General features: G+C 43.9%; 2 protein-coding genes across 13 annotated transcripts; both read right to left on the bottom strand.

Annotated features, from left to right (window-relative positions):
* Positions 1-244: 244 nt before the first annotated feature.
* On the bottom strand, positions 245-5,164 carry LOC149049409 (PDZ domain-containing protein GIPC3-like). 12 transcript variants are annotated; one of them, XR_016183049.1, is made up of 7 exons: positions 5,007-5,164; positions 4,508-4,887; positions 2,654-4,177; positions 2,067-2,127; positions 1,322-1,376; positions 910-982; positions 245-461 (listed from the first exon to the last, which is right to left on the bottom strand). XR_016183049.1 is itself a non-coding variant. In XM_089194277.1 (3 exons), the coding sequence occupies exons 1-3, from the start codon at positions 5,021-5,023 to the stop codon at positions 2,072-2,074; spliced, it is 453 nt and encodes a 150-aa protein (XP_089050403.1). In that variant the 5' UTR covers positions 5,024-5,164; the 3' UTR covers positions 2,066-2,071. The 12 variants fall into 12 exon arrangements, 1 of the variants encoding a protein (XP_089050403.1); XR_016183052.1 differs by having other exon boundaries at positions 910-964; XR_016183046.1 differs by having other exon boundaries at positions 2,654-4,887.
* A 1,050-nt stretch (positions 5,165-6,214) lies between these two features.
* On the bottom strand, positions 6,215-11,898 carry LOC149049408 (uncharacterized). The gene is made up of 7 exons (XM_089194265.1): positions 10,522-11,898; positions 8,948-9,048; positions 8,612-8,826; positions 7,931-8,240; positions 7,681-7,773; positions 7,063-7,196; positions 6,215-6,888 (listed from the first exon to the last, which is right to left on the bottom strand). Exons 1-7 carry the CDS (start codon positions 11,600-11,602, stop codon positions 6,384-6,386), a joined length of 2,439 nt encoding a protein of 812 aa, XP_089050391.1. The 5' UTR covers positions 11,603-11,898; the 3' UTR covers positions 6,215-6,383.
* Between the last annotated feature and the right edge of the window lie 1,375 nt (positions 11,899-13,273).

Below are 13,273 nucleotides of genomic sequence, written 5' to 3'. Positions count from 1 at the left end.
CTACATGTGAAAATTACAAACTAAACCCGGGTAGCGGTAGAGACGAATAACAGCATAATTTGTACCTGATGTTTGGCATGAATACCACTGGTGATATTTCAAAATTGCCTCAAATGCCACCGGCCTAACAGCTGGTGAGACTACGCATAACAATTTCGAAATATCACTGCAGGCATTTAGGTCAAATATCGCTAGAGATCATCCAATTACCTACACAAAGACAAAGGACAAAACCACACACTCCTTTGAATATAAATTTGGGCACCAGTCTTTATTTTCAACAACAATACCAATGAATGTGTCAAAACTTTTCTTGTCTACTCCATTCGGTTAGGCAGTATTGTTTAGAGGGGGAAAAAATCTCCAGTCATCACTGCCTGCACACATTCAACCTTGATGGTGGCACTTGATAGCTACATCACACCAGCACAGTTCCTGCCCTTGCATGTCAGCTGCTGCAACTGAAGAAAAGAGAGAATTTTGCTCATCTGTTGACACTGATAGAAACATGAAATTGCACAGCAAAAAGTATGACAATTCCTTAAGGCCAGAGCTAGCTTCACACTGAATTCCTGCACTTTTTGAAGCAATAATAACCAATCCAAAGTGTCTGAATGAAATTCAGCTGCAAAGGAGGAATGAATTAATGTCAAGGGTTGATGTGATAATGATGGACGGAGTTAAAAGTTTCTGATGGCTGTCATTTCCATAGCGCTGGTCGCAGGCCTGCGGCAGACTGTTGAGGTGGTAGCCCCAGGTGCCCAGAAGGCCTGCGCGCGTAGCGCAATGGTGATCATGGCCTGTCAGGGGAACGACAGCCTCTTGTGTGTTCAGTGGGGGAAATGTTACGTAGACGGGTAAATGGATGGTATAATCCAGAAATCTAGTAATGTCATTGACCATATTTACCTGCAGGCGAGGCGATGTGACAGCTCTTAATAACCCTTTCACTACCGCAAATGACCTGGAGAGAGAATTTTTCCTAACGATATAAATACAATATGAACAGGGTGAGTGCTGAGAATCCAGAACATCATCTCAATTTGGGGACCATTGGTTGATGCCATACTAAATTCTACCAAGGAACTACCATCATAAGGATTGTATGGTTGACAGTGAGGAGAGGTGCAAATTTGATCTGGGAGCTAAAGGGTTACACTCAAGTGGTAAGGGACGTACAGGTGCAATCTGGTTTGAAGGGAATTTCATTCCTGTGCAAGCCCTGTCATTTCAAATGGCTGACAGATAACAATAATAATATTATCTCGGAGTGGGTGATCAATCATTATTCTCACGGATTTGATTTTATGAATTGACTGACCTTTTTTTTTCCCAGGGAAGGATTCAATTTGTACTTCACTTGGTCCTTGTTTCCCCTACAGGCAGGAAAGCAGGAAAATTCACATTGACATTCAATTTACAGCCTCCTTTTAATGAAGCCTTTCACTCCCTCCCAAGATCTCCATAGTAATTCTCCTTACTGTCAGCCATACAGTTCTGGTGACGTTGGCTTGGAGAATTTTCTATTGGATCAGCTTAAGTTCCCTTCATTTCTATTTTTCTTTGATCTCATCACTTGTCTGCTTGATATTGCACATTGTATATTGTATATTGGATATTGGATATTGGATATTGGATATTGGATATTGTATTATCATTTCTACTATTATTAAATGAGATTGCTAAAAACATGAAATTTCTGCCAACAATGCCAATAGGCAGTGGAGAGAAGAGGTAGAGAGAGAGAGAGGCGATGGAATGGTCAGTGCAGGAGAGTGGAAGAAATGCTCACAAGTTGTAGCTGCAGAGGTGAAACTTTGAGGGGCTGTCGTTCCTAGACCGCTGGCCGGTTGGTGAGGGCAAACTGTTGAGGCCGGAGCCACAGGCTCCACCAGCGCTAGCGCGCGTCGCAAAGCGAGCAGCGGGGCTTGCCAGGGGAAAGGCAGGGCACTGTTTGTGCAGAGGTCAAGGAGGGACATAGACCAGCAGGTAGTAGAAGGATGTTTTTTCTTTCAATGGTCTGTTTTCAGTGGTGCACTTTGGGAACAATTGATTGTTATTCATACCTCAGTCACTGGGTGGATTTGCAGGTGCAGGTGCCTGTACAGGACTTGGTCCTTGGTTGGCCTAGAGGAAAGAAAAGCAGGGGTCAAAAATTAGCATTGACATTTTTGATTTGAAACATGTAATATCATCATTATTATTATTATTATTATTATTATTATTATTATTATTATTCAGATTGCATTTCATGCATTTAACCCCTGGCCAGTAATTCTGGAAATGAAGAAAGGAAAGCCTGCCCTCTTACCACAGGTAGAGGGTTGTTTTGGGCATCATCATTGCAAAACTGTTCTAATTTGTACTCCTAACGATATCAATACAGCATCAACAGGATGAGTGCTGAGAATCCAGAACATCATCTCAATTTGGGGACCATTGGTTGATGCCATACTAAATTCTACCAAGTAGCTACCATCAAAAGGATTGTATGGTTGACAGTGAGGAGAGGTGCAAATTTGATATGGGAGCTAAAGGGTTAACCCTTGAACTCCTGTTAGTGTTTGACACTATATAACTCCCTATAATATCCATACATTATTCAGCAAACAGGTGGTGAGAATCATCAGACATATCAGGCACAAGTGGTTACCTTGATATACATATATATATATATATAGCCACTTTCCCAGGCAAGGATTGGATTTGTACTTCACTGGAGGAATGTGCATGACTTGGTCCTCGGGCCGGGAGAAGTCACATGTCGATCACCTCTGGCAGTTTGAGGGTGAAATGAAATGAAATGGCACAGCAAGACACTGACTCTTTTGGCATGCAAAACACTCAAGCGGAGACCTCTCGGGTCTTTCTTTCTTTCTTTTTTTGGATGCCACCCACCGTGAGAGAGAGAGAGAGTAACCCTGATGCAGATCATCCGATGAATCAGTAGGTAGATGAAAGTTGTTTCTCACCAATTTAAAAAAGTTGTGTGCAAAATAAATACAGACATCAGTACAATATCTAGGAGGTACTTAGGTACACGATACATCATCATTTTTATTATTGGACGAATCTATTTAACAAACAGATATGAACGAACCATGAATTAACCCTTTAACTCCCAGATCAAACTTGTAATTCTTTTGACTGCCAACCATACAATTCTTATCATGTGAGTCCGGAGAATTTAGTATTAGATCCACTAATTATCCACAAAATCCACATTTTTCTCTCTTCTCGTCACCTAGATGGTCGATATTGTGTGGATGATGTAAGGAGAAACTCTGTGTCGGTCACTCACTTCTGTGTTGGTTGGAGTTGAAGGGTTAAATATAAAAGTTGCATTGCACTGTCTAACCCTAAGCAAGCAAAAAAAAAAAAAAACCCAACACATCAAGTGTCAACCCCAAGCAACTAGTTCCCACACAAAACTCTGAGGACATTCTTACAAAAAGTCTTAAAATCTCTTGCTTTAACCGGCCTTTGACTCCCAAGATCTGATTGGCTGCCACATAATTGTAAATAAGTGACAAGAATTTGGTGTTAGATCAAGATCACCACTTCTACTCGATAAGGTTGAGTTTTCTCCTGACCTGTCTGCCAGATAATGTTTAGATATTAATTACAGGGAGAAGTTACATGTGAATCACTCTTGGGAGTCAAAAAAGGGTTAAAGCCTCAGAATTGGCCAAGGAAGAACCTTCCCAGATTTCTACATCTAGTTAGCAGCCCATGCAGCTAGCTAGCTAGCTAGCCTCTACAATCTACACTTGTAAAGAATTGAGAAAATTTAAACAAGCTGGCCAAACCAGTAATCTCAATACTCACTCGTAAAGAAAGAATCGAGAGATTTCAACAAGGTGGCCAAACCCAAAAGAAAAGGTTCATTGCACTTGCATTATTTTCATGCTCATGCAGACAACATTCAGACAACCTGTGTCGGTGAAACAAAACACTTTGGACTTTCGTCAAGGAGTAAGTGACGCGTTTTCAAAAAAACTGATAACAATTTCAACCTTCCACTTCTACCATCCGACACTGCACCCCGAATGTCAAATATAAAATCAACTGGGAACTGGAAATCTGCAAATTCTTCATCTGGCAACGGCCATAGCAGAATCACTTGGATTGGAGACTCAGTGTCTTACTCTTCAGTAACTACCAGTGAGTGTCTGGGCTGAGGGGGGAAAAAAAAAAAAGAAAAGAGGATCGGAGAGCCACATTACTTCTCACTACAGCGAGAAAGTCAAATGGTCTGCAAAGGCTTCGAACAAAGAGCAGAGTGCCATCGGCATGACTTTATTCAGCAACCAGAACGCAAATTATTGTTTCTGAACTGTTACCACGATCGATCTTGTATTTTTTCACGACAAAAGAGGTCCCTTTGGATGCCGTGTCAATGTTCCATTCACTTACAGTGAGAGCATTTGACTTATCAGCAGTTAGAATATATGGCATGGCAGATTGTAACTCTGTCATAATAGATAATAGATGATAGCTGACTTACCGGAGCTGAGCTGCTCTCTCTCAGGCTCGATCAACCCAAAGACGACTATCCCTCCGACCGGAACCCATGCTATCATAGCAGCTACATCACGGTGCCCGGTACCGACGACAGTCGTGCCGTTTATAGCTACTATACGATCTCCGACGCAGATCCCGGGAGCTTCGTGCGCAATGCTTCCTGGATCGATACCTTCGATGAGTGCACAACCCGAACTATCATTTGTTATGTGAAGACCCAAGGATGGGCCTGCTTTAGACACTGTCACAGTTTTGCGTTCTCCTTTAACAGGTGCAGACGTGAAGCCATCAGCTCCAGTTTGCCCTCCGAGTAACCCTTCCGTGACCATTCCGCATGCAGTTAGCGTGGACATAAGACAAGATCTGATGGAAAGAAATGTAAATTCTCAGGTCAACTCAATTCAGATAATGTATACAGCCACTAGAGAGTCTCGAAATAAGTGCTCTCCTCGCCCAACGAATCATTCTTTGCACAGGGTTACCTTGAACACAGCAACATCGCAACTTCGAAACCTCGGGGATGGAAGGTGTGTGATGCCACATTCCCACTGCCTCCGATTTCGTGGAGGCGAAACGAAAAGACATGTCTGTCTAGCTCGCAGGGCTAGCTAGTCGAGTCACCTAATGCGCGTGCGCGCGCGCCTTGGGGAGGGGGGGAGGGGGGAGGGGGGGACATTTGGCGCTAGGCCGAGATGGCCGGCCAACTAGCCAATCAAATAATAATAAATAAAATCATCATAAGCTTTATTTACGTGTCAAATAAGATAGCAGTTTCCCACTAGGTAAGCACACCTAAACTAAACTCATCTGATCTATATAAAACTATGCGTTAAAAATTTATTGGAATATGATAAAAGAGCTCTTCCCATATAAAACTACCCTACCCCGAAAATAGTAGACCCCACGTTTATAATACCCCACCCTGTATAATAAGATGATAACCTTCATATGATGAGATAATAAGATGATAATAATTACAATAATATGATCTTGATAGTATTTAAAATATTTAAGATTGACGTTCTTGTACCCTCTCTACTTTTCTAGAATCACTAGCTTTGCAACAATTCCATACAGTACCACAGTAAGTTAAATAAGGCAGAATAGCAGCCTTAAAAAGTTGTAATTTAGCCTTGGCTGGGATTAACTTCCTTAATCTATTAGTTACACCCAGCCTTTGACTGCTTCCTTTTTTTTTTCTTTTTTTTTTTAATTTTTTTTTTTTTTTTAACAGATGTTACTTACGCGATCAGAAAAATGTAAATTATCATCAATATTTACACCCAATAACTTAGAATAGAATTATATGATTTAATGGCTGTTCCGTTAACATTTAGCTCTAACTGTTCATCATTTAGTCTACCTCCTTTCGATATCATTGATCCATATTTATCAAAGTTCCCTTTGAACCGTCACATGTTTCGACGCGCGAGCTGTGGGCAAATAATTAATTCGTGTGCGGGCAAGTCCGAATCGGCCCGGACGTGCGTGGGCAAGTTTGAATCGGGGAAAAATCACCATTCGTGGCCGGTTTTTGCCTGTCGGGTGTGTTGCTTTTGTGACGGACGGCTTCAAATGAAATAATTCCGGGTGCAAAAAAAAACAAAAACAAAATCAAAACAAGAAAACAAGAAAACAAGAAAGCAAGAAAACAGGACAGGACCGAACAGAACAGCAAAAGCCAGACAAATTCAAATTCACACACTTTTTATTATTTATCTGACAGCTAGAAATCTCTCTGGCGGCTTCCAAAAGTCCAACAACAATAGCGAAGAAAAGGGATCTTCTTAGAGTTCTCGTTCTGTTTTTTTTTTTTCTCCTCTTTGTCCTTTTGCTTTGTCCTTTTTTTTTTTTTGAGGTCAGGATCCCCGCTCCCCGCCCATGACTGCCTTGTGTATCTCGCGCACGCTGGTCAGCAGTCGCATGGCGTAGGGACTGCCTTTGGCAGCAGCCACCTTCACAGCGACTAGCGACTCTCTCGACTCCACCCACTGCTCACCGTCCAAGTCTGGGGCATAGTTAGAACCTCCGGTGTGCCTGTACCATAGAAGGAGGGCTTGGCCTTCCGGCAGGAAAGCTTGAACACGCCCCAGGAAAATCGAAGGCTTCTGTAGGGTGCTGTCCTCGGCCACGAGTCCCACAAAGTCGCCCACGTCGATCTCCGGCTCCGAGATCTCTGGCAGCTGGAGAGACCTGGTCATGGGCCCGGCCACAAGCTCCTCTTCTTCGGCCTTGCGCCTGGCCAGATCTAATGCCGGGGTCTTCTTCTGGTTTGCCGTGCGTCGGTCGTAAGTGTGCTGGGCCTGCTCTCGGGAGTGCCGGAGACAAGCAGCAAGGCTGTCTTTCATCTGATCGTCGCATCCGCTGCAGATAGACAGAGGGAGAACGACAAAAAGAAAAACGTATCAAACGGTTATCAGCGATGTGGCTATGCCGGCGTTTTAAAGCAACAGATTCCAAAATTCGCGGGGAACGAACGAAGGAAGGAAGGAAGGAAGGAAGGACGTGACTTGCAGTTCAATAGCCATGTCGACCTACCTCTGGGAATATGCCCAGGTTACGAAAGATGACCTTAGTCCGCATACCGCCACCTTGCTTCCGGTCAGGAGTTCGAACATTTTCTGTAAACGTGTTGTGAACGACGTGCTCGAGTACGGTGCACCCTTGGAATTCTGAAATGAAATAGGTCAGAGTCAAAATGATCTGCTGCTACACAGCAGTGGGCCCAGTTGTTCAAAGGCCGATTAGCTCTAACCCAGGGTTAAATTTTAATCCAGCTTTCTTTATTTCTTTGTTCAAAAGTCTTTTGGGGAAAGTTTTCACTATTCTTTTTAGAACATGCAATGATCAAATTGCAAGCAAAAAGATTTGAACTGAATTTTCTCTTAAAGTTTTCAGACCTGAAATCAAATTTCACACTAACCCCGGGTTACTTTAACCCAGCTTTGAACAACCAGGGCCTGTGGTGACTGTGACCCACGGCCAGTGTTTTCAAAGAGTCCTCTTCGGCCCAAAAATCCCTAACCAGTTAGCTAGTTTCAAGCGAGTGCTACTTCACCCGGCGACGGCATGAGTTGGACAATTTTGCCTTGCCGAGCCCGGCAATTTTAGCCCGCGCTAGCTAGCTGGCTATAAGACGGGGAACCCTATACTTACCAGAAACAGGTAGTTGCTGCACAGCGTCGGATTAAGCACCTTTCTGAATTCTGATACAAACTGTATGAACAGCCTGCAGAGTTGGCTGTCTGCCTGCGGGGGGAGAGAGAGAGAGAGAGAGAGAGAGAGAGAGAGAGAGAGAGAGAGAGAGAGAGAGAGAGAGAGAGAGACTGTTATTAAAGTGTGCTCAGAACTCTTGTTAATTTCCGTACTCTGCTCGTGTCAGTCGTTCAGTCGTGACAAGAATTACCTGTATGGGAATAGTTTCAGGCCCGCTCTGCTTGCAGGTTTTGAACCTTCCGAGGTGTAGCACGATGCCGTCGCCATCTGTCTTGATCAAGGCCACGTTTCTGTCACGATAGTGCGCTTTCTGAAACGGTTCTTCCAGTTGGCTTTCCAAGACCAACTCCATCGTCCTGATTTCTAGGCCCCTGCTGGGCGGGAGGTGGGTGTACAGTGACAAAAGCAGCAGGTCGCGGGCCTCCTGAGCGCGTTGCTGTCTGCCCTTGGCCAATTCAAACCGGCACCGCTGGGCTTCCCTAGCTAGGAGGACTTGTTCCCTTAAGAGAAAGCGGGGACCAGTGTTCTTTAATATCTTTAGAAACGATTCATTCCTACAAATTGAAACTGTACTTCTTGCATTTATTTTCAAGCATTTCAACTCTGAATGCAGTCGTCTACTCAAAAGGGCAGGCAGGCAGGCAGGCAGGCAGGCAGGCAGGCAGGCAGGCAGGCAGGCAGGCAGGCAGGCAGGAACTGTAGACCTCGAGGACAAGCGTTCACAAAACACGATTCTGACTATTTTTACATTTTTTACCTTTTCCCGATTGATCATCCAAGATGTTTAAAAGACAGACACGTTTTGTTTCCGTTTTGTTTCCGTTTTGTTTTGTTTCTGTTTTGTTTTACACTAACTAACTAGCACACTTACCAATCCAGCCACTTGCTTTGCGCTTTGAGATCTTCGACTGCGGTCGCCCTCTCCAGATCCCCCTGCTTCTGAAGTACAGTGGCCGTTCTTCTGAGCTGGGAGATAATGCGGATACCTTCGAATTGTGGCCCCAATCCCCGATAGCAATACTTCAGTGGGTACAGCAGACTGCTCGCGTGCACGCTTAGGGTCGCAGGACTCAAGTTCCTCTCCTCCTGATGTAGAGACGAGATGGCAACGTGTCGTAAATGTCTTTTAGCAGGTCAAATGATAATCTACAATCATCTGTCGTTGTCGTTGCAACGTGCAACGTTCTAAAACAACCTCGATACCCACCTTCAGATAGTCTAGGTATCCTTCGATAAGATCCCCGCGATGGAAGTCTTGGACTGAAGGCGACTCTCCGGGCCGGATTCGCTGAACGTATCCAAGATAACCTACAATATACAATATACAATATACAATATTTATTTGCCATATACGACATTTACACATGGAAAAAAAAAAAAAAAATGAAGAAAATTGATGACAGAAAATAAATGGCGAGAAAACCTGAAAGAAACCACGAGGCTTATAACAAGTCAGGCTTTCTCACTTAAAATAACTAATCTTATATTAGAATTACAATATGGACTTATGGTAATTAACTTTGACCGCGCACACGTACACACACACACACACACGCACACGCATATTAAGTAAGTTAGTTAAGAATTACTGCCTTACAGAAGCTAATACTTAGAGAGAAGAAATTCCTTAAGCTTTCTTTTAAAAAAAGGGGAGGAGGGAGAACTGGTTATGTCAGAATTTAACGAATTATAAAAGTTTGGACCTTGAAAGTAAATTGAAAACTTCCTGGTGTTCGTTCTGCACAGTGGCAAACGGAAGGACTGAGCATTCCTAGTATTATAATTGTGGATTTGACTATTCAGTAAAAAAAAGTTATTGAATTTGGAAGGGAGTGTAGAGTTCTCGAATGAAAACATAAAAGTACCTAATTGAAACGAATGGATATCATGAAATTTTAAGAGTTTAAGTTCCTTTAAAATAGGGCCAGTATGGGCAATGTATGTAGAATTGCTTACTATTCTTAACGCACGTTTCTGTAAGGTTACAATTCTTTGAAGGTTTGACTTATAGGTACCAGCCCAAGCTGAATTGCAATAATACAAATATGGAAGGATCATAGAATTGTATAAAGTACGAAGGGAGTGAGTAGAGAGAAAAAACCTAGATTTATGAATAATACCTATAGATTTGGATAATTTATTTGCTGTTAAGGATATATGCGATTTCCAGGTCAAATTGTCATCTAATAAAACACCCAAAAACATGGTCTCAGAAACACGAAGAATAGGCTGCTCGTTTATGAAAACTTGAAATTCAAAGGATTGCTTCTTTTGCCAAGGCTTGAATACCATAAAATTAGTCTTGGCTAAATTCAAGGAGAGCCGCTTTGCTGCAAACCAGGTTGACAATTTGTTTAATTCTCTATTTAATGTGTTAATTAGGTAAACAGGGTCATTATGGGAGATAAATAAGTTTGTATCATCAGCAAACAAGATTGCATCAAGCAGGGAAGCATTGTTCAAATCATTAACATACAGGATAAAAAATAAGGGACCAAGAATAGAACCTTGAGGCACCCCACAGGGAATCCCCTGTGGGGCAGATCTAACGTTATTAACCTGAGGATAGATGGCCGAGAAACATGAAAAGAGGACCAGAAAATTGGAGCGCGTTCCATTCCTCTGTTTGCTTATCTGGTTTGCCTTTCTTTCTCTTCTTTTTTTTTTTTTGTTTTTTTTGTTTTTTTGTTTTTTTGTTTTTTTTTTGTGTGCTCCATCACCGAAAATGCCACGAGCGATGCAACTAGCAAATAATGTAAAATGCGGAGCCGCCATACTCACACAGGATGCGTTCCAAGGCTTTGTCGAACGTGCTCGCGGCGAGCATCTGTCCGTGCCTCTCCAGCGCATGAGGCCTTGTGAAAAAAGACTTGGTCTCCTGCATGAACCATTGCAGATCTGGTGGGAGATCTGTGAGGCGCAGCGCGTAGGCCGACCTCTTGGGAGGAAGGGGGGCTACGGGAACCTGCTGTGGGGTTTCCTCGGCACGATCATGCCCTGGCTTCTCCTCACGATCGGGTGTGCTCGTTGTGACGGGTGGCGGTATTTCCAGCCGTGCGGCGGGCATGGGTTGACCGTGATGAGATGTGGCCGCCTTCGGGAACCTTTGCAGATGTGGTGGGAAGTCTGTAAGAGGCGGCACGTGATGCGCCACCCTCTTCGGAGGCTGTGGTAAGGTTTCCTCCACACGATCGTCTCCGTGCTGCTGGTCGTCGTGGGCGTGGGGTATGCCGGTGGTGACGGGCGGCGCTAGTTGCGGCCTTGTTGCCGCGAGCACGTGTTGACCGTGGTGACGTGCGGTTTTCTCCCTGGACCTTTTCAGCTTCGGCGGGAGATCTGTGAGACGCGGCACGTGATAGGCCGCCCTCTTCGGAGAAAGGGCGGCTACGGGAGGCTGTCGTGGTGCTTCCTCTGCGCCACCACCTGGTTGAAGCTGCTCGTCACCGTCGTCGTCGGATACTACTGCGCTTATTGCAACGGGTGGCGGTTGTTGAGATGCGGTCTTCTTCCTGGACCTTTGCTTAGGGTTTGCGGGCGGGAGATCTGTTAGACGCGGCGCGTGGGATGCCCTCTTGGGAGAGAGGGCGGCCACGGGAGGCTCTTGTGGGGCTTCGTCTCCACCATCGTCTTCTCCGCGCTCCTCGTCGTCCGATACTAGGTTTATTGCAACGGGTGGCGGTGATTCTGGCCTTGCTGCGGGCGTGGGCTCGCCGGCGGGATCAGTTTCTTCCTGGTCGCTAGAGTCGAGAGAACAACTATCCATGGATTCGGCCGACGGGCTCGGATAGCGGGGGCTGTCGTCGCCGTCGACCGAGCAGTCAGCGTAGCTTTGATCTTCACCTCCCCCCTCGATATCGCTCATCGTGTCAGTATTCCACAACAGTCACACGCTTACCAAATTCCACTTTCAAAAGAAAAAAATTTAAAAAAAAAAAAAATAATAAAAAAAAAAAATAGATGAAATAAGATGAACACGAATTAAAACAGAACAAAAAGACTTTGCGATGTTGTCTAGGTACTACCATCACTGATGCTTACGGCCACCTAAAAATCGAATTCGTGAGATCTCGAGACGCGGTTAACGAGGTGTTTGGGTCGAGATTGAACATTAACCAAGCCAGACCAGACCAGAGTTGACCGTTGACGCGAATGTCTCGTCTTGCGAGTAAAGCAGGGTCAATCCAAAAAAGAAAGAAAAAAAAAAAAAAACAGCAAACAAAAAGACAAAAACTGGGTACGGTACAGACGATACAAACGGCGTTCAAGCACAAAAGTTTCGGTACAACAAAACGACAAGAATTTGCTGGCTGGGTGTTCACTCGCATCTGAGACAATTTTGGCCTTTAAATCTCGAATCCATTGAAAATTCCGACAAATGCCACAAGAAAGATCAGTTTGCATACTCTCGCCCAATGCTGATAAAACGGAGTTACAGAGCCGGTAACTCACCTATCGGTCCCGCCTGTGCCCTGGGCTTCGACAAAGGAAAATGCGAGCGTTAGGGACGCCAAACTCGCTTTTGGCATATGCGCGCGGTGACGCTGAAAGGTCCGATCCGAGACGATTTTGGCCTTTAAATCTCGAATCCATCGAAAATTCCGACAAATGCCACAAGAAAGATCAGTTTGCATACTTTCTCTCAATGATGAAAAACGCAGTTACAGAGCCGGTAACTCACCTGTCGGTCCCGCCTGTGCCCTGGGCTTCGATCAACGAAAATGCGACCGTTGGGGACGCCAAACTCGCTTTTGGCATATGGGCGCGGTGACGCTGAAAGGTCCGATTACAAAACCAAACAGACAAGTGTAAACAAACAGACAAGCATTGCAACTATGTTCGTATCTACGATCACTCTGAGTAACGACCAAATTAACCGACAATCGATTCAATAAAAACGAGCCATCTGCTCCATGTGGATTGTGCTACCTTATTAGGCGTAGACATTGACAGCAAATTGTCATTTAATGAACATGTTGAGAAAGTATGTAAAAAGTTGGCCTCTAGAATCGCAATATTGCGTAAGATCCGAGCGTGTCTACCCCTTAAACAGCGACTTCAGTTTTATAATAGCATTATTCGCCCCGTTATGTCTTACGCTAACGTTGTTTGGGCAAATTGCGATAAAGAGCGGCACGCGTTATTTGTCATGCCGATCGCATGACACCATCAGTTGCTTTGTTTAACAAGCTAGGTTGGATCCCGTTTTATGAGCAACCTAAGATTGATAAATGCACAATAATGTATAAGCGAATTAATGGGACTTTGCCGAATTATCTAAATGAACAGGAGGACGCTCTTTCGCTGTTTCGGCAACAAGACTGTGGAACAGTACACCAATTGAAATTAGGAAACTAAATTCTGTAGCATGTTTTAAAAAGAACATGTTTGCCAATATTTTTAAGGAACAACAACTTTTGCATCATTTCGTAATTTAATAATTTATTTTTTATCTTATAATTGAATCCTGTCATATTTTATATTTTAACTGTATATATATATATTTTAGCTTACAGTATTTTAGATTGTAAATAGT

This window comes from Pocillopora damicornis, chromosome 2, assembly GCF_964200805.1.
Source record: "Pocillopora damicornis chromosome 2, jaPocDami1.2, whole genome shotgun sequence".
NCBI lineage: Eukaryota > Metazoa > Cnidaria > Anthozoa > Scleractinia > Pocilloporidae > Pocillopora > Pocillopora damicornis.
The sequence above is the reverse complement of the archived record's forward strand: the minus strand, read 5'-3'. Positions and strand labels throughout refer to the sequence as shown.

Bases quoted from the DNA above. Each gene is read 5' to 3' on its own strand.
- LOC149049409 (XM_089194277.1), bottom strand. The intron at 2,128-4,507 runs GTAAGTCAGCTA...TCTTTCCTCTAG, and splicing joins GAGAGAGCAGCTCAGCTCCG to GCCAACCAAGGACCAAGTCC.
- LOC149049408 (XM_089194265.1), bottom strand. From the start codon at position 11,602: ATGAGCGATATCGAGGGGGGAGGTGAAGATCAAAGCTACGCTGACTGC. The intron at 8,827-8,947 runs GTGGGTATCGAG...TCTCTACATCAG, and splicing joins GATACCTAGACTATCTGAAG to GAGGAGAGGAACTTGAGTCC. The intron at 7,197-7,680 runs GTAAGTATAGGG...ATTTCATTTCAG, and splicing joins GCAGCAACTACCTGTTTCTG to AATTCCAAGGGTGCACCGTA.